At 38.1% G+C, this 24,757-nt stretch overlaps 1 protein-coding gene across 2 annotated transcripts; it reads left to right on the plus strand.

Moving 5' to 3' along the window:
- The first annotated feature begins 388 nt into the window (after positions 1–388).
- On the plus strand, positions 389–23,196 carry prtgb (protogenin homolog b (Gallus gallus)). 2 transcript variants are annotated; one of them, XM_053236952.1, is made up of 19 exons: positions 389–605; positions 1,452–1,751; positions 5,554–5,698; positions 5,887–6,020; positions 6,167–6,463; positions 6,581–6,740; positions 7,467–7,714; positions 10,438–10,602; positions 11,032–11,346; positions 13,276–13,461; positions 15,543–15,638; positions 16,025–16,211; positions 16,403–16,530; positions 16,774–16,944; positions 17,767–17,949; positions 18,239–18,353; positions 19,004–19,142; positions 19,271–19,390; positions 20,305–23,196. In XM_053236952.1, exons 1-19 carry the CDS (start codon positions 539–541, stop codon positions 20,590–20,592), a joined length of 3,444 nt encoding a protein of 1,147 aa, XP_053092927.1. In that variant the 5' UTR covers positions 389–538; the 3' UTR covers positions 20,593–23,196. The 2 variants fall into 2 exon arrangements, with proteins under 2 accessions (XP_053092927.1, XP_053092926.1); XM_053236951.1 differs by having other exon boundaries at positions 391–605; positions 19,001–19,142.
- The last annotated feature ends 1,561 nt before the right edge of the window (positions 23,197–24,757 follow it).

Raw genomic sequence — 24,757 nt, forward strand, 5'->3', positions numbered from 1 at the left:
TGAGCCAAGTGCATAAAGTTTTATATTTTAAAATTAAAAACAGAACACAAGAGCTAATAACATAACCAGGTGACTTACATTACAGCATTATACTGAAGGTTATCTGAAACTGATGAGAGAGGGGAATGCTTGGATGTCTGTGCCACATCTTTTAAAGTTTCATTAGCTGTTTAATTTCTCACTTCACTCATCATTCATTTTCAAAGAATGTTCTTCTTTCACAACAGTTGTTCAATTTGCACATCCAGAACCGATTCTTCTATTCAAAAAGTGTCAGTAAGACAGAAGATAAGCCTACACTTGTGCTCTCATGCAGCATCACTCTATTTAATGGCCTTGCACTTGACATGGGGGGGCTTCTTAAGGTCCGAGCTGAGTGACGCAATCACGTAAATGCGTGAGGAGGGAGGGCGCGAGCACGCTGAGCAGAAAGTCGCTCTGTGGAAAGTCTCTTATTAGTGAGGCGAGTTTGTGGACGCGCAGCCCTCAGAGCGCTTCTCCTCTCAACACGGGCAGAATGCCACGGAAATTACAATAAATGGCGCTCATTCGGCGGAAGAAAAGTCAGCAGTTGCTGGTTTTGAGTTGGGTTTTGTGGCTTCCAGGTAAGACGAACATTAATGTCCTGTTTACTGCGTTTAATGGATGTCAGGAAGGTCTGAGCTTGAGCTTGAGTCTTCACAGGGGTGGCACCAGTATCCTAAAGTGCTGGGGCAAAATACTGACTTAGACTAGGCAATTAAAACAACTGTACTGTTCATATTTACATAATTTCAAGCAATACACATAAATCTTACTGAGGTGCTTCAGAGACAGGCCATTGTAAAGAGATTGAAAACCTTTGCCAGCTTAAACTGATGCTGTATGCATCCCTGTCTGCTTCCTGGAAACTCAGGTGTTGGGATGCTGGTGGACTATCATCATCTTTTTTCTATTATCTACCATAAACAAAACAAAAAAGATGGACACTGTGATCTAACTGACTAAAGACTGATCTGTCCTGGTGGAGATGGTAGTCAGTGATAAAAATGTTACAGTACTAACCTCTAAATAAGATTTGGCCTTATTTATTCAGTAGTATTTCTGTAGAAACCATTTATGTTGTTGTATAAGTGTAAAATCGAGCCTATATCATGCTGTATCAGTTTGAAAAAAGTATGCTTCTGATGCATAATTTTATAATATTGCAAGCACCCAAAATGAGTCAGTCCTAATCCTAAGAAAAAGTATGACTTGGATCTGAAATAATTTGACTTCTCAGTATTCAGTAGTTTATCCTTATATAAGTTCTGAGCTGTTTTCACCTGTTTTCACCTAAAGTCAGCTTATTATTATTATGCTTTACACGTACTGGCTTTAGTATCTTATCAAGTGTTTGATGACTTTCAAAACGTCTAACCATTTTCTCACTCTTTCTGCACCTTCTGGCCTGTCCTCTGTGTCTTTTGCAGTTGTTTTCTGTTTCAGTGAGTTGTCGTTTGTGACCGAACCCAGTGACAAGAGAGTATCTCAGAACGATCATGTAGTGATGGACTGCTTGGCCCAAGGAGAACCACCCCTGGACGTCCGATGGCAGAAAAACGGGGCCAGAGTTCTAGAGAGTGATCGTATTCGTTTCTTGCCTAATGGATCTCTGTATTTGTCATCTGTAAACAGAGGAGTAGAACAATCAGACGAAGGCTTTTATCAGTGCCTTGCTCGCAACAAATACGGAGCCATCCTAAGCCAAAGAGCTCACCTTACAATCTCAAGTGAGTATGGGACAGAAGTAATGGTCAAGGCAGTCAAGTCTGTTTTATCAGGCGTAAGCTTTTTAGTGCACTCCTGTGTCAACATCTGTATTCTGACGGAAAAGAGTGTGTGTGTGTGTGTGCATGTGTCGCTTTATTCACAGACTACAAGTTGCTTTATCCGGAATATAAAATTTTTATCTTGAATGTTAGATATTGTATTCTGTATTCACCTTTTGGAGCTCTAATGATAAATATTTGCATTTTAGCCTTTTCCCATCAGTCAGGTTTGTTCAGTTAGCTTTATGGGTACCTTGTTTCTTCAGTTTAAAGGGCTGTAACATTTTATGTAATCAGTTAAAAGGGCACTTAAGCCTGGGTGGACAGTCAATCAGGAGCATCATAAAGATTTCAGGTACTTGAGAAAGAAGGAGGAAGAGAATTCATGTTTTTAAAGTCTTTCCTTTACACACACACACACACACACACACACACTTTCATACCCTGTAGCTGCACACACTTGCATGTATTAGGTTTCGTCCGGCCAGTGCCTCACATGCTGTTGTTTTCTGGTTGGCTACTCGTAGGAATCCCTAAAAGGCCATTCTCGCTGGCCTTCTTTGTCCTTGTGGCCATCCCCATCCCCAAAAAGAAAAGAACACTGCACTAAGGCCATTTGTTTGGCCACAGACCTGTGGACAGAGGACAGCTGGGCCTATTCAGCTAGGCCAGTGATGACGTTGTCAAATAGATAGACTGCAGCTCTGAACAATTGAGAATATTACACATAAACAGAATTATAGTATTTCAAATAAAATAGATATGAGGAGATTAAATGATTTTGTGAGCATAAATATAGCATCATGTTACATATACTTTTAATTATGATATATGACTATGGTGTGTAACGACTCCCATATACAAAATACAAGATAAGGTCATCAAATGACTTGTTATCTCTTATTTATGTGACATTTCATGAAAGTAGATTAAGAAAATTCTACTATCTACTAATCACACTATCCCCAGCACCTGAGGGGTTAAAAACTTTGTGCAGCCAAGGCCAGCTCATGTTGGGGCAGTTTTTGGGGGATGGGGCAGGCTATTAGTTGACTTTATTCGCAGCCTGTGTGAGGGCCCATGGGAGAGGCGTATAGGTCAGGAAGGTTGTGGGACTGGCTTTGTCTCACTTCAGGGTGATAGTCTATGCCCTGGCCTGCTGCCTGGATCTGACCTGATTGATGCCTTGGTGCTCCTCACAGAGTCTGGCTTTTTTTTGTATCAGCCAGATAGTTTACTTTGTTACTCCTGCCAGGCTTTAAAGGAATATTTTAGTCAGTTAAGAAAATGTATGTTCAATCTTTTGGTTTTAATATACTTTTTCTGGAAGTGTTTTGGGTTTAGTGAATTTTTAGGAAAAAAATGTCTGGTGTCATGTCATTTCTGGCCTAGCCACAAGTCAGCCACAACTATTAGCCCACTAACTCCCTATAGATGTCTTTATTTATCTGCTAAAACTTAAAAATAGTCTACTTACTAAAAATAGTGCTATTTACTATAATGGTCTTACTGTGTGACTGAAAATAAAATCCGTGTAGCTGTAGAAGTGTAATGTTATCATATGTTAAACCATTATTTACCAAGTATGCCTACTCATGATATTTTCTGATTTGCAAGGCAAGGATCCTATAAATGTTTCAACGTGTTCACAGTTTTGCGCAATATCACCATAGTGCAGGGTATTTGATTATTGTAAATGCAGTTAGGGGGTCTCAAAGTCCTGGCTGAAATTGAGTGGACAGACGGGCTCAAGTGACCCCTGACCTTTGATAGGAAACCTTTGTGCTGTTTGACCTAGGCATTGATCCTCACTTTATGACCTAGCTGACCTCACAGGACTGGCCAGCTAGACACATACACATATGCACACGCTTATACACACGCTTTTACACACATGCACAGAAGCCTGCTGATTAAAGAAGAGGGGTGATTAAAATGGGGACATCCCTTTATTACATAAAGCCTCTGTTTGATTTTGGGGGGGAGCGGTAATTTCTTCAGTTTATTGCTTTTGCAGATTTTGAAGGGTGCCTGTTTAGATTTCTCATCTCAGGAGTTAAATCCCTAAAATCAGTATCAAACAATAATGTAGCTGAAATTTCTGGTAGCATCTAAATTATTTTGCCTCTAAATGTAAGAAAGTTCACTTCAATTTTAGCTAATAAGTTCAAAGAGAGTGTTAAATTAGGTCTTCTAAAGTCAACATCAGGGTTAGGTGTTAATTCCCTGATAGATTTTTAATCTTTTGAAGTTTATGAGAATAAACTACTGCATTTTTCTCTTTGTTTACAGCAACAGCTGTGTAACTAAACTAGCTGATCCTGAGCAAGAATAAAATCTCTTTTATCACAATGATAAGAGCTCTTATGCCTGTAGAATAGCAAAAATGATCCCCCCAGAGAATTCACAGATCCAAGAAATCTAACGAAGGTGGTTACATGAGGAGATGGTGATCTACAGGCCCTTGACTCGCTGAACCTGGCACAGGTCAAGTTAAGAACCAAAGCAAACCCTAGCTGATTTCTGAGTGTGATAGCACATATGGAGTGGGGTATTGAGCTATTTGACTGTTTCTTAGTTATAATTAAGCAGCACATGTAAACAAAGGCTGTTTTAATTCCCTGTTGTCTTCCAACGTGATTTACAAGGGTGGATTTTTACATCCAGTGATGAACATTTATTGATTTCCTTTAACATGCTTTACTTGGAGTAGGAGAGGGAGAGGGGAAGAGAGAGTAAGTGGAGAGGTGGTGGAGTGGGGGTGGGTTGAGGGGTTGGTGTTGGGGTGAAGAAAAAGAAAGCAATGACAAAGTTGGATAAACTTAACTAACACTGCAAATTGATGTTTAGTGTTGCCAGTGATTGAATAGTATCCTTAAAGCATCAAACGTTAATAAGATGATTTGTACAATTGAGACAATATTTCAGATCTTCAAAATAACATTTATTGGTTATTGTTATTGTAGATTCGAGTTGGAATTCAAATGACCATTGTCTTTAATACTTTACTGTATTAAACAGTGTTATTATTTGAATCCTTCTCTCAATCCACATAATGGTGCTTAAATATTACTTTGTGTAATGAGATCCTGCTACCCAGGGCTCTATTTTGTAAGTATCGACTCTCCCAATGGATAGGACGATTAATTTCAGTCAATATTCTGAATGAATTGACTCTGAGTCAATAGGACAATTATTGATTAATAATGATCCATGAATGGCCATCGTTCACTGCCATTGGTGTATTGATCCATTGATCAGAGAGGTCACTATATTGAATACCATTTTCATTTCATTTAAAAAAAATTTTTTTTTTTACATTTAAAGTGTTTTATGTCATACTGGGGAGAATTACATTTGTTCGCACATGCTTTTTGTACGTACTCTTAGCTGATTTAAATATAAATATTGTGTATAATTGTAAACCATTACACACAGACTTACAGTCCTTACTCTCTACATACCTTTCTTATTAGTTTTAGTGAATAATTGTCATTGCTGAATAATGAGCTAATGGATTGACATTTGATTAATCACATGATAAACGACATCATGTCACATGATAAACTTGACAATTATGTTTAAATAATGCTCTGCTTACTAATATCAGGAACATGTGACAACAAAAAATGACAACACTATTGCCGTAATGTCTGTGCAAATTACAAGCCAGTTGTGTGTGTGTGTGTGTTTCAAATGCATCATGAAGCGCTGGAGCAGTGATCATAAACTGCAGTATCTTTCTTTCTGTCTCTTTTTTTAGGTATCTCATCCTTTGTGACCCAACCCTCTCCTGTGGTAGTTAACGAGGGTTCTGTAGCTAGGTTTGTCTGCAGTGTCAATGCCAACCCACCAGCCATAATCACATGGGAAGTCAACCAAAGAGTTCTGCCTCTGGAAACAGAGAGGTACAGAACCTCCCACTCAGTTCTGCAATTGTTTTGTGTGAAGCATCACTTTAATATAGAAGCACTTCCATCCAGGGGTTATTGGATTACACTTTATGCTGATAAACAGCCAGCCAATTGTGTAGTGTGATTGTATGGTTAAATGGCGACAGAGTTACATAATAAAAGTCATTTTGATGTATTTCTAGAATTGCTGTGTTGCCAAATGGAGCTTTGCAGATCCATGAGGTAAAACTGGAGGATGCTGGGTTTTACCGCTGTATCGCCACCAACACTGCCAGTCAGCTAAGAAGCAGGGAGGCCATGCTTACTGTCAACCCAGGTGTGTGTGTGTGTGTGTGTGTGTGGCAACTGCAGCCAAGGCAACCTTACTTTGTAGTGCCTGAGAGACAGACAATGAAAGACTGACACACAAAAACCACTGTTTGTTAATTCTCCTGCCAATAAAACCATCACCTTCTCTTTTAGTGCCTGGAGCCAGACCACTGATGAAGCCCAAGATCATTGCAGGGCCCCAGAACATCAGTGCCAGCTTATACCAGACTGTTGTTCTTGAGTGTGTAGCAGAGGGCAACCCTCGCCCCTTGGTGTCTTGGAGCAGGGCTGACTCTAAGCCCATAGACGTGTTTGGGGTCAAAGTATTGGGAAATGGGAACCTTGTCATCTCCAATGTAAAAGCCCGTCACAGTGGAGTTTACCTGTGTAGAGCAACAACACCACGCACACGTAACTACACCACGGCTGCTGCAAACCTCACTGTGCTCGGTGAGGAGATAGTCTTCACTAATGTGACTACTGTTGTTCAGTATTCAGTCCTTTTGTGCAGTAGGCCAGAAGGTTATGTCTGTCTCACTCTGAATCAGTCTGAATGTCATTTCACAGTGCCTCCATCAATAGTAGAGAAGCCAGAGAGTCAGACTCGGCCCAGAGCAGGTACGGCTCGCTTTAGCTGTCAGGCAGAGGGTATTCCAACTCCCCACATCAAGTGGCTGAAGAATGGGGAAGCCATCCACTCCAATGGCAGGATTAAGATGTACAACAGGTAGGCCAACGGCATTCAGGTGAAAATTATGGTCTTCCTGGCCATATGGTCTTCTCTACCATGGGTATTATGGGTATTAGGGCCGCATGATATTGAAGAAAAATATGATATGCGATAACTTGTAAATAATACGATATGCGGTACGATAATGCTATAAGTGTGTAAAATCAAATTAAATTAGATTTATAAATATTTATATATTTAAAAACTGAAAATGACATAACCAACATATGTTTCATGTTCTTTGAGGAAAAGAAAGCATTCTCTGCTATCTGCGTCGCCCATAACCTTTTGAAGTATTAAAATCATTCAGTTATCGCAAGCCCTTGTGATATGCATATTGCGATATGTACATTTGCAATATTTAAATAATTTTGATATATTGTGCAGCCCTAATGGGTATTATTTCTGGCCCAAATCTAAAACAGCAGACACCATAAAAACATTTACTGACACCTAATAATAATAATAATAATAAGAAGAAAATGAATATTTGTGTCATGAGCTTATATTATAAGCTGCAAGATGTTTGCATAATTATATATATTGAACAACAACTACTTGAGGCTAGGACCATCATAATTCATATAGCGCATCTTGCAATTGGGGTTACAAAACCCAATTTTATACCTCCTCATGAAGTTCTCCTGAGGTCAGTGATCCTTGACTTGTATAAGAAGAAACATAATGACCTATATACTGTATGTTCTTCCTTATCTTTTTCAGTAAATTGGTGATAACCCAGATCATTCCTGAGGACGATGCCATCTACCAGTGCCAGGCTGAGAACTCACAGGGCTCCGTTCTGTCCATGGCACGGCTGATTGTGGTCATGTCGGAGGATCGGCCCAGCGCGCCCCGAAACATTCATGCTGAGACCATCTCCAGCTCTGCCATCTTACTGGCCTGGGAGAGGCCTCAGTACAACGCAGATAAAGTCATTGCCTACTCGGTGCACTACATGAAGGCGGAAGGTAAGACTTAGAAAAGAAGAGGGAGGGGAAAGACAAAAAGATAGAGCAAGGGTCTGCTATTACTGATTAATAAGAAATGGTAAAAATGAGTTTTTACCAAAACTAACCATTTTGTTCTCTGTAATGGTCAGGATCTAAGCTTATACTATATAATGATGTAATCGTCTCAACACAGTCTTACACCTACAGTGCTATTTATTGACGTTAAATCCGAATATGCTAAGTGCACCAACTTGGCATGAAACATGTTAAAATACATGACAGTTACATTCTTATTTTGTTTTTCACTTTGTTAGTTTTGCATTCATTTTTATCATTTTAAAACGATATGCCAATCATTTGTCATAAAACCATCTATTGTTGCCAGTGAATATGGGAAATATGTGGCCCTCAAACTCACGCAATCTGTTTAGGAAGCTTGTGGCAGAGCTTTGCACATATTTGCATGAAAATTTATTGAAAAACAAGAAAGATGCTAACTCTGTGCTTAAATTATGAAAAATGAGGTACAAGAACAACAAGAGAGAGGTGATCCAGCAAGTGGACAGGGAGGTAAAAGGTCTCGGAACACAGACACAACAGTGATCCAAGCGCTTCACGTAATACCATAGTGTTGAATGCCATCATGTAGACTTAGTGCTAATAATGTAGCTATAATGAACATTGTGCAATTAGGGACTGGAACCGTAACATTTCAGTGATGCTGAGAGAGAACTGGAGGTGTGCATTTTGCTCATAACACTGGGTCTTACAAATATACATTATACCCTTTAAACAACATAATACGAATATAACAACATAGTCCTGTAACTTATAGTCCCCTCCCAGTATGATTTGCTCTGCTGTCTGTGACAGTTCGGTGTCCTTTTCCTTTACGGCACAGGAATGAATTTGTGAGCAATGGACCAACAAGTGTCAGAAACAGAAATGCCACCTCCCTCGCTTTTTAGCATCTTGTTCTGTCCCATCGCGTTTGCTTACTTCTTTAAGAAATGACAACGAAGCAGTTGTCTTTTCTCTCCATAGCCATGATGTGACTGATAACGAGAGTATTCTATGATTACTAGTTACCATTTGGTCATTGTGGAAATGATTGTTTTTTTTTAAAGGAAGGTAACTCATAAAACAATATTTTTAACAGCAGTATTTTTTATTATTATTGCTTATTCAACGGTATTAGAAGTATTATTGCTTTATTTTTATTAGGTACTGGATCCTGGTAAGTCCTAGCTACCTTCATGGCAAGACTTTGCTTGGAATAATCAGTTTTACTGCATATATATCATCAATGCAGGTTTCTTGTGTTTGTGCAGCATATAATCTTGAACAAAGTTGAGTATGGGTATGCCTAAAAAAAGCTCATTACTTAGTTGTTTGTTTGTTTGTTTGTTTTTTGGGGGGGGGGGGGGGGGTTGGTTTGTGAGAGTGAGGTGTACCAACTGAGTAAATAAGCTTGTCTAAGACTGAGTTGATTCGTAATTGTTAGGTCCTACAGAAACTAAAACCAGCTGCTATAAGCATTTATGTGTAAACCGTTTGTGTAATGGCACTTTATAGTACAGCTGGCTGGCTTTTAAGTGAGTTGTGGGTCACCTTTTATTTGATGACTAAAAGGATTTTTAAATGTAATTTGCGATCATGGTAAGAAATATCATTAGAAGCCTATCTGGATCTCAGTTTTACTATAACATTGCATGCAACATCACTATTGGCACCTACTGCCTACTGTTTTCCAGAGACGTGTATTCATAGATAATCACTAGAGGTTTCACTAAAAATGTTAAACTTTGGCTGTGTTCTGGCACAATAATAGTTAAGATGTATACTTTTTTGTGATTCTGCAGCCCGAAAAAGTGATGTTGACCAGAATGACTAAGGGATACAAAATCTGTTTTTTTTTTTTTTTTTGAGTGGACCAAAATGGAAGAGTAATAAGATTTGCAAATCCTAGTGATGTGAAACTTAGTGATGTGCACTGTTGGCCATCTGTTGTTACCATACAACAGTCAGGTCAGGGCAGGAGAAAGGGGCAGGCCAGCTATTGTCCACTCAGAGGGACTGAGCTCCAGTTACTCTTAAAGGCACAGTCCACATTTGTGTCTTCTTTTCCTCTAGCGTTCTGGTTGTATGTCTCAATAAGAATGTATATTCAAAAATCGTCATCGCATTAGCTAATTAAGAATTATGGAATTTAAGTTGAACTTATTCCCATGCTGTCACATTTGATGTAGCGGAGTTCATTTATACTTGAAAGAGAATTATCATTTCTTGTCTGTTATTTTGGGCATTAGACACAATTTGTGTCTCTTTTCAAAATGGTGCTTTATCAAGTTTGCTTATGGAGAAGTCCTGGAGGCAGGAATTAGTTGTATTTTAAGTAGACTGTTCCTCTGTTGAGTATTGGCAAAGACAGTATAGCTCTCATAGACTCTCACTTAGATTTCATTTAAATCTATATGTTAGATTTATATTATATGTAATAATAACTGTAAGATCTGTATAGATTGGTTGCACAGTTTAAATCGGTGGCAGTAACTAACCTGTCACTGTAACTCGTGATAGATTGACCAAAAGGTTTCCTTGCAGCCTCAAGTATTTCTACATAATAACTTTACTTAACTCCTATTACCTTTTTAAAAATTCAGATGAAAACATAAGTTACCATTTAGTTACTTTTTTTTTATGAATTATTGATTGAAAGATTTGATTGCTTGTATCCACAGGTCTGAACAATGAAGAGTACCAAGCAGTGATTGGAAATGATACAACTAGCCACATTGTGGATGATCTGGAGCCGGCATGTAACTACACGTTTTACATAGTGGCCTACATGCCCATGGGAGCCAGCCGTATGTCTGAGCAAGTCACACAACACACACTGGAGGATGGTGAGTGTGGCGAAGTGGGCAGTCACTGTAAAGTTATGGTGTTTTAAAGTCTTTATTACAGGACAGAAACGTATGTTGCAGTGTTCCCAAGTGTTTCCTTAGTGGGACCCCAACACTGACCCCAACACTTTTATGTTTTCCTTCTCTCACACATTCAGTGTAACTCATGAAGATATTCCTGGTAGACTAATGATTTTAGTCAGCTGATTTCACTGTGTATTGCTTGGGATCCATAGCCCTGGAGTAAAGAATTACATTGTCGTTTCACTGTATATTCGGTGCATTTTGGTTTAGCAAACACATTAACCTATTTTGTGTGCTTTGGTTTCATTAAGGGATTTTATTCTTCTTATGAACTCTGTTTATATTTGTTATTTGTAAATCACCTCATACTCATATACATACTGTACATTTCCCTTTTTGTGCCAGTGCCTGTCCGTACCCCTGAGCTAAGCCTTACCAGCCGCAGCCCTACTGACATTCTGGTGTCCTGGCAGCCTCTTCCTGCCAGGGTAAGTCGCGGACGTGTCTCTGCCTACCGCCTGTCTTTCCGCACTGCCGCTGATGAACAGGTGAGCTCGGTAGATCTGCCTGGAAGTGGTGGGAACTCCACCCACTACCTGCTTCAGGACCTGCAGCCTGACACCATCTACCTGCTGCGTATTGAGGTGTCCACCCGCGTGGGCTGGAGCCAGCCATCAGCCTGGAGCTCTCACCGCACACCCAGAACCTCCAAAGCCACAGGTGAGGGCATACACACTTGATAAAGCTTGTTAACAACAAGGATGAATTAGATATAAACCTGTTTACATGTACTAAAAGTGTTTTCCAAAAGCAGCTTGAAATTTTGTTTCATTTTTATAGCAAAGCAAAAACCCCTGACAAGAGCGCAAATTCAAACACAGAACTATCCTCCCTGATATGACCACAAATGCTGACATACAGTACTGTACTAAGGTTTAAAACACCTGGAAGAAAAATCTGTAAAATAAAGATGCTTTCAAAAATAATGATAATGAAATTTTCTAAATCTTTACCATGAATCCAGTCAACAGTCAAAAAAAAAGAATATAATAAATAAATATAAATATTTGGTGTGAAAGAACTCCATAAAGAACTTCATCAGTTATTGTAGGTTCACTGTTGTACAGTTTTTAAAGAAATTGGCTAGTAGGTTTTCCCAAAAATCGTGAAGAACTTGCCACAGTTGTTCTGCCAGACAGGCTCAATGTTGTTTTTATCTTGCGTTCTTTAACAAAAAATATCTAACATTTACTTATTTTGGAAAATGATTATTTGGAAATTTGGCCCTTCTTACTGACAAACTGGTGCAGAAGACAAACTTTTAATTTCTGGAAAAAAAAAATTCTAAAAGAAATTAGGGTGCCTAATTTATTAGTGATTCATGATACATTAGTAAAAATGTTGACTTTTTTTGATTAAAATGTTTTCTACAAAACGCTGTCCAAAATTTTACTTTGTTTTATTATGATGCTGAAGTAGCTTGTAGCCTAATAGCTGTTTGCGAATCGACGTTGGTAAAGCATTGGGTTTGTTGCTCAGTGACCTCTGATCTGGTCTGTCAGTGAGGAGCCAAGGGCCAACTCAGTCACGGGTCATAAAGAAAAATGCCCCTGGTTGTGTATGGTCTTGGAGAAGAATAGGGCCATTTCAGAGGCAGGGGTGATGAGCGGCAAAAAGAGGGGGCCTGACTGCATTTATTTATCTGCATATTCGACCAGACAGAAGTTTGGTGCAGTGCTCCTGATGGTTGGCTTTAGTGGTAGTTGAACTAGTTGATATGTGGTCTAGTTATGTTAAGTGACTTTAAATACAGGTGGAGTGGTGTTGCATTGTGACTTGTTAATGTTTAATGAAGCAAAAAGGTCTAACTGATAACATTTTCTTTAACCGATATACAGAAACAGTTCTCTACTCTACTAGTCCTGTGGATTCAAAGTTTTGAGATTTGCCTGCTCAGAAAGCATTTGATACAGATGGTCAGCTAAGAATAAAGCCCTTTATTCCATTGATTTAGAATGTTAAGAGATGAAAAAAATCAAAAGAGTGCACGGCGGTGGGTTTTCAATTGGACAATCTTTGCTTTACAGAATGCTGATTATGGGATTAAATCAAATGAAACATAGCAAGATTACTGTATGATTAGAGTGTGTAACAGTGCCATTTTAAAATTGCTGCTTTATTTTGTCTGTTGCTTTACTGCACTTGCTTTGTTGAAACATTGATCATATACTAAAGATCTCATTATGTTTAAATTAAAAGTGAATCAATGCTCGAATGGGTGAGAAGTTTAATTAGAAGCGTTAGGAGCAGCCATGAAGTATAGGCTGGTAGATTTTGTATATAAGTGCAACTGAGCCAGCTGTAATTCAGAGATGTTATACATGATTTGCAAATTGTAGTGCTATGTCAACTTATTTGGTTCTCTTCTTCATTTAGCAGTATTTAGGTCTATAATACACATTACCATGTTTAATAAAAGGTGTGTATTTTTCAGCTACGTAGCACATTAGCTTCTAATCATATTGTAGTGGATATAAAGTCATGACATGCGTCTAAATTATGCTTCTTAATTGTTGTTTAACTTGCTTATGGGAAGAAGTAATTGGCCACTTACTATGTTGACCTCTCTCTCCCTGTTTGTATGTGCAGTACCCTCTGCCCCTAATCTGGAGTTGGAGCCCTTTAACTGCACTTCAGTTACTGTGCGCTGGCATCCTGCACCCAGTGATGCTGTCGTTCAGGGTTACAAACTCTCCTGGCATCCTGATGGCCAATCAGAGAGCTCAACTATCCAACTCCGTCCTCAGGACTACCAGCATACTATTGCAGCACTTGGTGAGTTATACAGTTATACAAGTTATACAGAGATGTAAGTGATGTCCACTATATCCTCTTCCCCAATTACACTATAGAACTAGTTTACTATATTTAGATGCGATTCAATACCGGTCTTCATCCTCATCACTAAAAGCAAATCAGTACCGGTATTATTACCATGTTGTACGTTATAAATTATATTTCTCTAACTATACACTTTGGGGTTGATGAGACAATTCTAATAAAATATATGCAGTCTTTTGACTATAATTATAGTGCTTTAAATATTTTTTGGTTATTATTGTTAGACACTTTTTACAAATGAGCATTCATTGTTTTCCTCCTGATCAATACTTGCCATTGGGTCTGTTCTGCTTTATGCACGCTCCCTCTGATCAGCCTGCTTCTGGCTTTGTGCGAGTCACCTACCCCCTCTTAGTGTCAAAGGTTACAGCCCAGATGTGTCTTCCCTCATTTTCCCATCCTTGTCCCTTGCCCTGTCATAGCTGTCTATTGTGTAAGGTTGCTGGGTGTAGCAGAAGCCCGTGAGACCTTCCTTCTTTTCCAGCTGGACACTAAGCCTCACACAAAGGCATGGGGAATGGGTCAGAGATGGACAGACAAAGCACAGTGACAGGAGCAGGGAAGTCCTGACCACTTTGCCTCAACTATCAGGAGAAATAAAGGAACAGTAATCTTACAGAATAGATTCTTATTGCAAAAAAAATGTTTCTAGAATATATTTTACTTTTTTGGGCAATATTTTGTTTTAAAATTTAGAACTTTCCTTTGAAAGAGATATGTAGTCTAATAGAAGTTGTAGTTTGCCATTCCTTCAGGTACTTTCATAATTGTATCTTGCTAAAAGCACACTGTTCTTTAGAGCAAAGCAGTTATCCTAACTCAGTGTTTATGTCCATGAACATGAAGTTTCATCTCAGGCTGACCTCTAGACCTAAGGTCCTAAGCCCTGTATCCCAGGAGACGGGCCATCCCAGCAGCTGAAATGTGCTTGCGAAAGTGACCTATGACCTCTGACGTCTGCCCCCGAAAGTCTCTCAGACCCCCATACTACACACACTGAGGAAGACTCCTCCCTAAGATCTGCAGCAAAAATGGCAGTTTTTTTTTTTTTAGCTCAGATACATTAATACATTGATATTATAAGTAAAATACATGAGGACTATTTAAACAATATCATATAGGTCACTTGGAGGTAAAACTATATATGGTTGTGGTTAGATGCAAATTTGTTAAAATAAATAAATAAATAAAATAATAATACTACTTGTGATCCATTAGGCTACTTTTAAAACAATTGGTCAAATCTGGATTGCTTTCTCGATTTTTGATATAAGATTATTTGAACTTGTCTTTGAAGTATAAATAACAATAACAGTCCCTCCTATTGTCATTTCATAAAATGATCACTGGTCGCAAGCATATTTGGTCCAGTAAAGGAGAAAAGCATGATATGATACGAGCAGTTGCTAATGCTGCAGACTAGTTCTATCTGCTTGTGGCTGTGTTTTGCATTGTCGGACTTTTCTAAGGTGCTAGCATTGACCAGAGCACTGCTGAATGCTAATTATTGTCACATTGACTAATGACCTGTTGTGTGAGAGTGGACATGAACAAAAGAGTAGAGTTGGCCACTGCAGAACCAACACAATGTCTGTCAACATTGTGTTCTGTCAATATCCGCCATTTATTTTTTTGGACTAAAAGCTTTTTTTTCCTGACACGTTCAGTCAGGGAAATGATAAAGGACACGCTCTCATGATGACTGAGTAGTGTTGCTGCTTCACAGCTCCAGGGTCCCTGGTTTGATCCAGAGCACAGGTTACTGTCTGTATGGTGTTTCGCATGTTCTCCTCATTGTTTCCTCCCACCTCCAGTTTCCTCTCAGCACCCAAAAACATGCATGTAGGTAGATGGGTTATGCCAAATTGCCCCTAGGTGTGAATGAGTGTGCATGGACTGAGATGGATTGCCGAGGGTGATTCCCACCTCACTCCCAGTGTTCTTGAAATTCATGATGACCCTGGCCAGGACATAACGGTTACTGATGTTTCTCATGATACTTGTGTTTCTGACAGATCCAAGGAGAAAATATCATGTGAAGCTTCTGGCCTTCAGTGCTCATGGTGATGGCTATCAAGCACATCAGATTGTCAGCACCACTGGCTGTCCTTGTAAGTGTACATGGAAAATACATCATCTCGGATAAGAACATGTTTAGAATTTAATATAAATGTTTAGTTTCTAGTAAAGGTTGTTTTTGTCTTATGATTGGTCTTTCTGAAATAGTGAATGTTTTTAAATCAAGTCAAGTGGAGTTTATTGTCATTTCACCCATATACAGCCAGTTAATACATAGTGAAACGAAACGTTTCTCCAGGACCAAGGTGCTACATAAGACTAACACAGAACAACACAGAACTACAAGGGACTACATAAATTTATACCTAAAGTGCACAAATGACTTTGAACAATGATTTTGAGCTGTTTATCAAACTGCTTACTTTCTGCTCGCTATTAAAATGGCACTCATTCATCTTTTGACATTCTTCTTTCTCAGCTGCTCCAAACAGGAGGTTGGCCACTCTACCTGCTCCGGACCACGTCCATGGACAGACCAACAGCTCCTCATCTGTCAGCCTGAGCTGGGGCCGACCTGCCTTCAGTTCTGGAAAATCAGTCAGCTATTCTGTTCGCTATGGCCCTGTGGCTCCGTACAACGCTTCAGCTGTACGCTATCTCCAAACGTGAGTCTAATAGCTATGTTTTTTTACATAAGAAATACAGTTGAAATACAGCGTAGCAAATAAACAATTCATGTACTTGCTTGTTATATTATACCTCTCCTTATGTCCTTATTTGTGGTAGATAAGCAACGCAATACCATTATCCAAATGTTAAACTCTATTAATAATGTTTCCTGTGTTTCTTTGTTTAGGAATGAACAGACAGTAATGGTGGAGGGACTAAAGTCTAATACGCGGTATGAGTTTGCTGTACGTTTACACATGGATCAAATGTCCAGCCCCTGGAGCTCTCCCATATATCTGAGAACTCTTCTGGAAGGTGATTAAATGGACTTAAACACATTTAATCAGTCAGTTAACTGCTTTTACTAATGTGGTTTAAATATCATACACAAAGAATCATATCATTTTTAACACTCTCAGCATAATTTTAAATATTTTTAAAGAGCATAACTAAAATTCATTATATGTTAATATGATATTACTATTCAAATAAAAACTTTATTGTAAACTCCTCTCCTTTGATGTATTAATCTTCTACTCTGGCTCTGGTGTATTTCAGCTCCATCGTCTCCTCCTGTGGGGGTGAGAGTAACGCTGATAGAGGAAGACACAGCATTGGTGTCCTGGAGGGAGCCAGAACAGCCCAACCTGACTGTGAGCCACTACACGATTCTCTATGCCCCTCAAAGAGCATGGTTAGCAGGAGACTGGCAGGTCCTCCAGAGAGAAGGTATGCACAAGACAAAATTAAGGCCATGCTAGATAAACTGTTATCAATTAATTCAAATCAAGTGGCGTTATTGTCATTTCAACCATATATAGCTAGTTAGTACATACTGAAATGAAACAATGTTCCTCCAGGACCATGGTGCTACATAAACAACACAGAACTACAAGAGACTACACATTTCTACATAAAGTGACGTGCAAATGTGTGCAAACAGCACAAGACCGCTATTAAAACAGTACAATAACTAAGACAGCACAATAACTACCAAAACAGGACAATAGGCACAGTAAGAGACAGTGCAGTGCCAACCAGTACACAGTTCTAGTATGAAAGTGTCAGATATAACAGTAGTGCAAAAGAATAACAATATAATAAATTGCTATGAATGTAACATGAATGAAACATAACATACTATGACATAGTATTTGGCATATAAGCTTATAGTATATACAGTGAGGGAAAAAATTATTTGATCCCCTGCTGATTTTGTACGTTTGCCCACTGACAAAGAAATGATCAGTCTATAATTTTAATGGTAGGTTTATTTGAACAGTGAGAGACAGAATAACAACAAAAAAATCCAGAAAAATGCATTTCAAAAAAGTTATAAATTGATTTGCATTTTAATGAGTGAAATAAGTATTTGATCCCCTATCAATCAGCAAGATTTCTGGCTCCCAGGTGTCTTTTATACAGGTAACGAGCTGAGATTAGGAGCACTCTCTTAAAGAATACAGACATATATCTATACTATGTTTTCCCTAGTTTTTAAGGAAAACATTCTGTCTGTGCTAGTCTGATAAATCATGTTGTACTTTCCAGGAAGCAATACTATGGCTCTGTTAGAGAAGCTGGAGCCTGGTAATGTGTACCTGGTGAAGATCTCAGCCTCAAATCAAGCAGGTGATGGCCCTTTCTCCATCACTGTGGAACTTCCTGTGCTGAGGGGGAAAACTCACCCGGGCAAAAACCCTCGCCATACCTACAGCCAGACTAAGACAATAGGTACTAATAGACTTGTCTCTGTCTATCTCTCTGTGTGTTAGAATCCATCTTATTTTGTAAAAAAAAAAAATTTATATATATATATATATATATATATATATATATATATATATATATATATATATATATATATATATATATATATATACTGCAGGGTTTTATAACTAGATAACTAGTATGTGGATGGCTATTACATACTTATGCTGATGTATTGCTTCTCACTGTTGACAAATGCAATCTGGAATAAGATCTGATGTAATTACATTTCTCTGGGCATTTTATTTTCCAGGTGGTCTCTATCATTTTGATGAGAAATCTATGACTGGCATTATGATTGGTGTGTGTATAGCATTGGCCTGCATCATTACCTGTGTCTTCATCCTCATCACTAAAAGCAAAACAAGGTGTGTGTATTTTATGTACACTACCAGACATCTAATTCAAACATTTGAATTAGACTGAATATATATTTTTCACAGTCTTAATGAAAAATAAAATAAAATTGATGAAATAATAATAATAACAATAATAATAATACAAAACAATAATAAAAAATAAGATTTATTGAGATATTGTACTTTATGGTTGAAATTTGTTGCTGAGAAAGATGTACATCTAATGAAGTTAATACACCTGCATATTTGTTTTCTAGGAGCTACAAAATACAGCCTTTTTAAAAAATATTTTAATTAAAACAAGTGGTTTTGAGTTAAAATTAACTTGCTTCAATAAATAGTTTTCCTTTAGAACTTAGGAGAAACAGCTCAACCTTTTTAAGAACCAATTTAAGAAAAGCCTCCTATGTGGTTGAAAAGAGTGTACAAAGCTTCACCAGGAATACTGTTAAGAATCTAAAATATATATTTAAAATTTGTTTTGTTTAACACCTTACTTGGTCTCTGCATGCAGTAACTGCATGTAGCTGAAAATAGTAAAAATGAAGAAAATCCTTCTATGAGCAGCCCAAACTTTTTACTGGTAGTGTATTGTATACACACATTTTCTACAATGGTACACAGACCCATTGTGTGTACTTTCTTTTTTCTCTCAGAAGAAATTCTTCATCCTCAAAGATGAATGGACAAATGAGTGCTGAGATTATTCATAACGGTGTGCCACAGGCTAATCACCTGCAGATAGAGAACGCTGAGATTTTGGTACCGATGATGGGAAATCACTATATTGACACCAAGGTGAGATCACGAAGAATTATTCTGTTTTAACTTATTACAAGGTTTCTTTTAAGCTAACAATGCTTGGATTAGTGAAAGTGGCCCTAAATGTAGTTTTAATGGATGTTTATATAAATGTATATTTTCAGGGTGGATCAGCTTTGATGATAAACCGTGACGGACCCATCATCAGTAGCAGTCAGGACAGCCAGAACAGGAAGTGGAACATTTTCAGACGTGCAGAAAAACACACGCCAAAAAATATCCAGGTAGAACACTGGGTGTGCTTTTTCTTGTTGCATAATATTAGACTCTCAATTTTTAGTCCTAGTTTGTCTTAACATTTTATTCTTTGTTGTTGTGTATAAGGGTGTAACATTTTAAGGTTCTCTTGACTGACATTATTTAACACATTAGTGAACATGGACAAAAGATGAGCTTCAGCATTAATACACCATGAATAACATTCACAAAGTAACTAACAATTGTAGTAATAGACTTTTAAATGATAAACCAAATAAGCAACATAATCAACTCCTGCATTAACCAATGTTCAAAAATTTAAACTTTAAAACCAACAATAAACCAACATGCATAACACCTTAATTAACATGTTTAAGGTTGTTAAAATTCAGAACTGATTCTGAAGAGCATGCTGTAATTTAATCTTTACTAATTTATGTGGGCGGCTTTGTAGTCGAGGATGGAATAAACATTATTCCTGACTGGAATAAACATTAATTTTGATTTATTAAGATTGTATTTACTTTCTTTGTCACTTTGTTAACATTTCTTACAGTTTATTAATGCTGAAGTTTATGGTTTGTTAATGTTAGCTAATGCAGTAAATAATGTTATTTTACAGTTATGGTATTCGTTAGATGCCCTTATCCAGTGCAACTTACAGAAGTAAAAGATTACATTTCACTTTTTTTCCCCCAACTGAGCAATTGAGGGTTAAGGGCTGAGCTCAAGGACCCAGTAATGGCACCCTGGTAGTGCTGGGATTTGAACTCATGATCTTCCAATCAGTAGTCCAATGCCAGGGTGTTTTTTTTTTTTTCTCTTTCTCAGTTGACTTTGGCTTCATCTGAATACTGAAAAACAGTGCAGTGTATATATTCTGAAAAGTAGTACTCAAACTATTCATCTGAAATTCAATCAAACTCTCACTGTATTGCAGGCAGTGGAGCGAGGGTGTTTTTATGAGGTGGGGAAGATGGTGTTGCAGTACGAGCAGGAGCAGGCCAGCACATCTCTCCAGCACTCCTCCTTACAGGTCTTCTATCAACCACTCGGGGAGTCTGAGAGCTCTCAGTCCAGTGAGGGCAGCGGAGAAACAGGAGATTCTGGAAACTTCTCTCAGGATGAGGCCGAACCGAACAGCTGTGAAGAGAAAAGGAACAGCTCAGAAAATGTGGGAGACATGTCCAACATTGTAGTAAAAATCTGTCCACACGTTTCGTCGTGAATCTTCTTCGCTTTTACTTACCTCACTGAATCCCAGCTGCCTTTCTCAAGCACAGTACACAGCCAGTGATGCAGATGAACAGGTTTGCACATTCTCCATCTCAGGTTATGCTGCTCATCAGGAAACAGACGAGAGATCTTTATGTGCCAAAGACCAGAGTCTTTCTCAATCATATGACAAAAATATATTCAAATAGTTTTACCAAACGAGCTCACTAACTTGTGCTGCACTGTCGGCTCAAAGGCACAAGCTCAGCCGCAGACCTTACTGATCCCTTGAAAACTTTCTCCGATCTGTTTAAGAAGCTTTCAGATGACTTCAGAGAGCATTGGAGCCTTCTGTGGGATCTAATTATACCTAACAAATGTACTTCCTACTATCTTTGTCTTCTTCTGTTTGTTCAGAAGAAAACATACCTCACCAAATAATGAATGTCTTTAGGCTATAGAATGTTTTCATTGTTCTTAAATCCTCTTTGCTGCCTACCTACCTCACTTTGAGTTTTAACTCTTCTACTTACCGAGTTGCAGTGTTCTGCGTTATTTATTTACATTTTTTTATTCTATGAAACACGTTAAGGTAACTCAGGCTTTATGTAGTTTTAACTGGAGCTGCTTACGGGCCAAATTGCAGCAACGTCCTTACGGACAGACTGCCAGAAGATCTGCAGTACCTCACTCCAGCATGATTTTTCTTATCAGTATTTTATATTGCTTACTTTTTTCAGTACTACCTCGTCTAAACAGCAATTTTGTTGTGTGAACTATTAGGGAAAATAATTTGCCATGTTTGTGAAGTGTTGGACTTCTGTTTTTATTAATGGATCATAAAGGTGGTCCATTTTTGTTTTGTGGTACTTTATTTAAGATATGAAAGCTTTAATATTTTGTTGCATTTTCTTCTGAATTCTTTGCGATGTTGAGATCGGTTTGGTAATTAATTTGTATATGTATGTTTTCTGTGGCAGGTTTTTATGTTCAGTATGCTTTGGTAATACTTTATTTCTTATCTCTTGATTTCTTGGTGATAAGTAAGAAATAACCAAAAATTAGATGCACGTATATATGTTTTGTGTGTATCAGACCTTGAAAGCTTTAAAACCCAATGGCCTTATGGTGCAGGGCCATTTTGCAATATATGAGTATATAAAAGATACCTGATCCAAAGAATGAATGAGTGATTGCAGGAAAGTTGTAGAATGATGCCAAAAAATACTGTTACTGCCAAAGATATATATAATTATATTTCTGTACATTGTAAGTGCCACAGAGAATACAATTTCACTGTCTTTAACTCATTTGTCTAGCTTTAGCGTTTACCTATTAGATGAACGCAGTACTTTACTTTATGACCATACTTTTTATAGATTGTAGATGACCAGCAGTGGTGACAGATGCTATTATCCAAAGAGTTGTTTACTTCTTTAATTGGGTTGGACACAAACATGCCAAATAACCGTGATTATGTCTTCCTCAAGTTTAAGGACCTACGACTGTATGACTGATGAATGACTGTGTGATTTTGAAATTGCAATATGGTACCAGTCAAGTGTTTAAACACACCTACTCATGGTGACAGCTTTGCACTGTTCACTGTGCAGCAGCTTCATGAGGAGCCACTCATGAAGAAGCTGAGAAGCTTTTCCAAAAGTCTGGCTGACATTTCAGCACTTGTTGGCTGCTTCATTTCTAAAAGCTACTAAATGAAATACAGACAAATTTCAACCATACACCTTTAGATATAAATATCGAGGTGTCAGGGGTGTCCAAGCGTTTGACTGGTACTGTCAGTATGGAGTGTGATAAATTCAGTATATGCAGTATCTTGCTTATATTTGGTAATATGTGGTTTCATAGGCTGGTACGATGTTTAATCAAACAGTTTGGAGACGACCCTTTTGAGTGAGGTGCAACAAAATCACTTTTCTACATATTTAATAGACAAATAATCTATACCAAAGAGTGTTATGGTCACCCTAGTATACTGAGTAGTGCTTAATGTACTCAAAAAATGCATCTTGTTTTGACTACTGCACCATATCCAATACAAAGTCCATTTCAGACAAAGCTTTGCTATATTTAGCATGCCACGCTAAAAATGGAAATCTCTCTGAATGTGATTATAATGCTGAATGGATGGACTCAACAGGAAACACAGAGGGGTGGTTGACTGTCTTGCTTTATTTGGATTAGTATTTTATCTGTTCTTACTTAGACTTTTGTAAAGTCCTGACAAACCTACAGATCAGACAAGGAAGTAATGTCAGCCCTTCATCAGTAACGATATTCTTTCTTCTGATATGTTATATCCATAAATGGTGAAAGAAATGCATGTCAATTTTTTTTTTCAGTTCTTTCTTATAGATATCGTATAATCGAATAATTTCTTTACTTTGAACAGTTGTGGTTCAATAATCTGTCACCGGTTTTAAATGCAGTGTTTTGTCTGTATAGAATTAACTAGCCTTATGTTTTTGTGTTTGCTTTCCCCAAAGTGTTACCAGCACTCATTAACAAACAATAATGAAGTGATATGCTGCTTTACCATTTTTATACATGCCAGAAGTGGTCAAAACAATGCAGTTTAATAAACATATTTCTGAAACATTCGTGTGGATGTCTTCTGTATTTTGCTGTCAGTTTTGATTGCTAGAACAAGGTTTTTGAAAGAAACATTACTTCAGTAACTGTAGATGAACACTGCTAAGACACTAAAAGAGCTACTCTTACAAACAAATGAAAAAAAAAAGGTACTGTGGTAAGTAGTGATGCTCTGCTGGGTACCGGAGCTTTGAAGCATGTGTGGAGAAGATAGTCAACAGAATGGCTGAAGTTGGGCCAGTGTTGGCAAGGTGGATGTAAAGGTGGCTGAAAGTCTGTCGGCCCCGGTGACCCGATGTTGGCACCCCATGGAATGACTGACCTTGGCCCAGCATCAGTTTGCTACCTGGGTAGGATACATTCAGGTGAAGCTCTATATCAGTGCTTGCATTGTTTTCCTGTAATGACATCATCAGTTGTTTAGGGTTTGCTTTGAAAAGAATCGTGGGTTGGTGGTTTATTTGGAGTAGTCTATACTCTGACCGATGCATATTCAATTTCAAAGCCTCATTAACCGCCCATTCCAAGAAACACTGTCACCATACAGTTAAAGCACACAGTTATCTTAATCTTACAGACATGAGCACATCAGTGACCTATAAATACAACAACATGTGCAAATAACAGCATAAACTCTAGCAGCATACAGGAAGTCATCTCTGCCACATCTATTAAAGTTCATATCTACACTACAATAGAAACATAATACTCTTCCTGTTATTTGGGACATTCCACCAACAGAACACCTTTTTTGTCCCACCATAAAAGTTCAAAGAATATGTGCACAGAATATAAAAAATAATAATAATAGTTGTATAAAATTGTCCTATTACAAAATCCAAATAAAAATACCAAGAAAAGGTAACAGAATGGCCAAAATTTAACAGATTTTTAAAATCTAACAGAATGGCCAAGGGGAAAGTATGTCCCCTCAACTATTTGCCATATTTTTTCAAATATTGTCAGCTTGACTCGGTCCAGTTCAACAACTCGACTCTGTTACTAAGATTAACTACAAAGCATGTTATAACGACAAAGAATGTTAATTTAAAAGATTTATTTATTTATTGTATAAATGTGTTTGGTATAAATGTGTTTGTCATGATGTTGAAAGCGACACATGGTTCCAAAATTGGCATCCTTTACTGAATAATGGCAAATATTATCATGGATTGGGGGCACAGTGGCTTAGTGCTTAGCATGTTTGCGCAGCACCTCCAGGGCTGAGGGTTTGATTCGTGAAGTTTGCATGTTCTCCCCGTGCTTCGGGGGTTTCCTCCGTGTTCTCCGGTTTCCTCCCCGAGGCAAGACACATGCACTGTAGGCTGATTGGCATCTCTAAATTGTATGAATGTGTGTGCGATTGTGCCCTGTGATGGGTTGACACCCCATCCAGCATGCCCCCGCCTTGTGCCCCGAGTCCCCTGGGATAGGCTCCAGGCTCCCCGCGACCCTGTGTAGGATAATGGATAGATGGATTATCCTGGATCTTCAACCCTATAACTAGCAACCATGTAATAAACAAGTTGATTTTTGAAGACTATTGATGCCTCAGTGATACTCTG

The sequence above is a fragment of the Pangasianodon hypophthalmus genome, chromosome 9 (assembly GCF_027358585.1).
Source record: "Pangasianodon hypophthalmus isolate fPanHyp1 chromosome 9, fPanHyp1.pri, whole genome shotgun sequence".
In the NCBI taxonomy this organism is placed as follows: Eukaryota; Metazoa; Chordata; class Actinopteri; order Siluriformes; family Pangasiidae; genus Pangasianodon; species Pangasianodon hypophthalmus.

Coding starts and splice junctions, on each gene's coding strand:
- prtgb (XM_053236951.1), top strand. CDS start 539: ATGGCGCTCATTCGGCGGAAGAAAAGTCAGCAGTTGCTGGTTTTGAGT. Junction 5,699..5,886: donor CTGCCTCTGGAAACAGAGAG/GTACAGAACCTC, acceptor ATGTATTTCTAG/AATTGCTGTGTTGCCAAATG. Junction 10,603..11,031: donor ACAACACACACTGGAGGATG/GTGAGTGTGGCG, acceptor TTTTTGTGCCAG/TGCCTGTCCGTACCCCTGAG.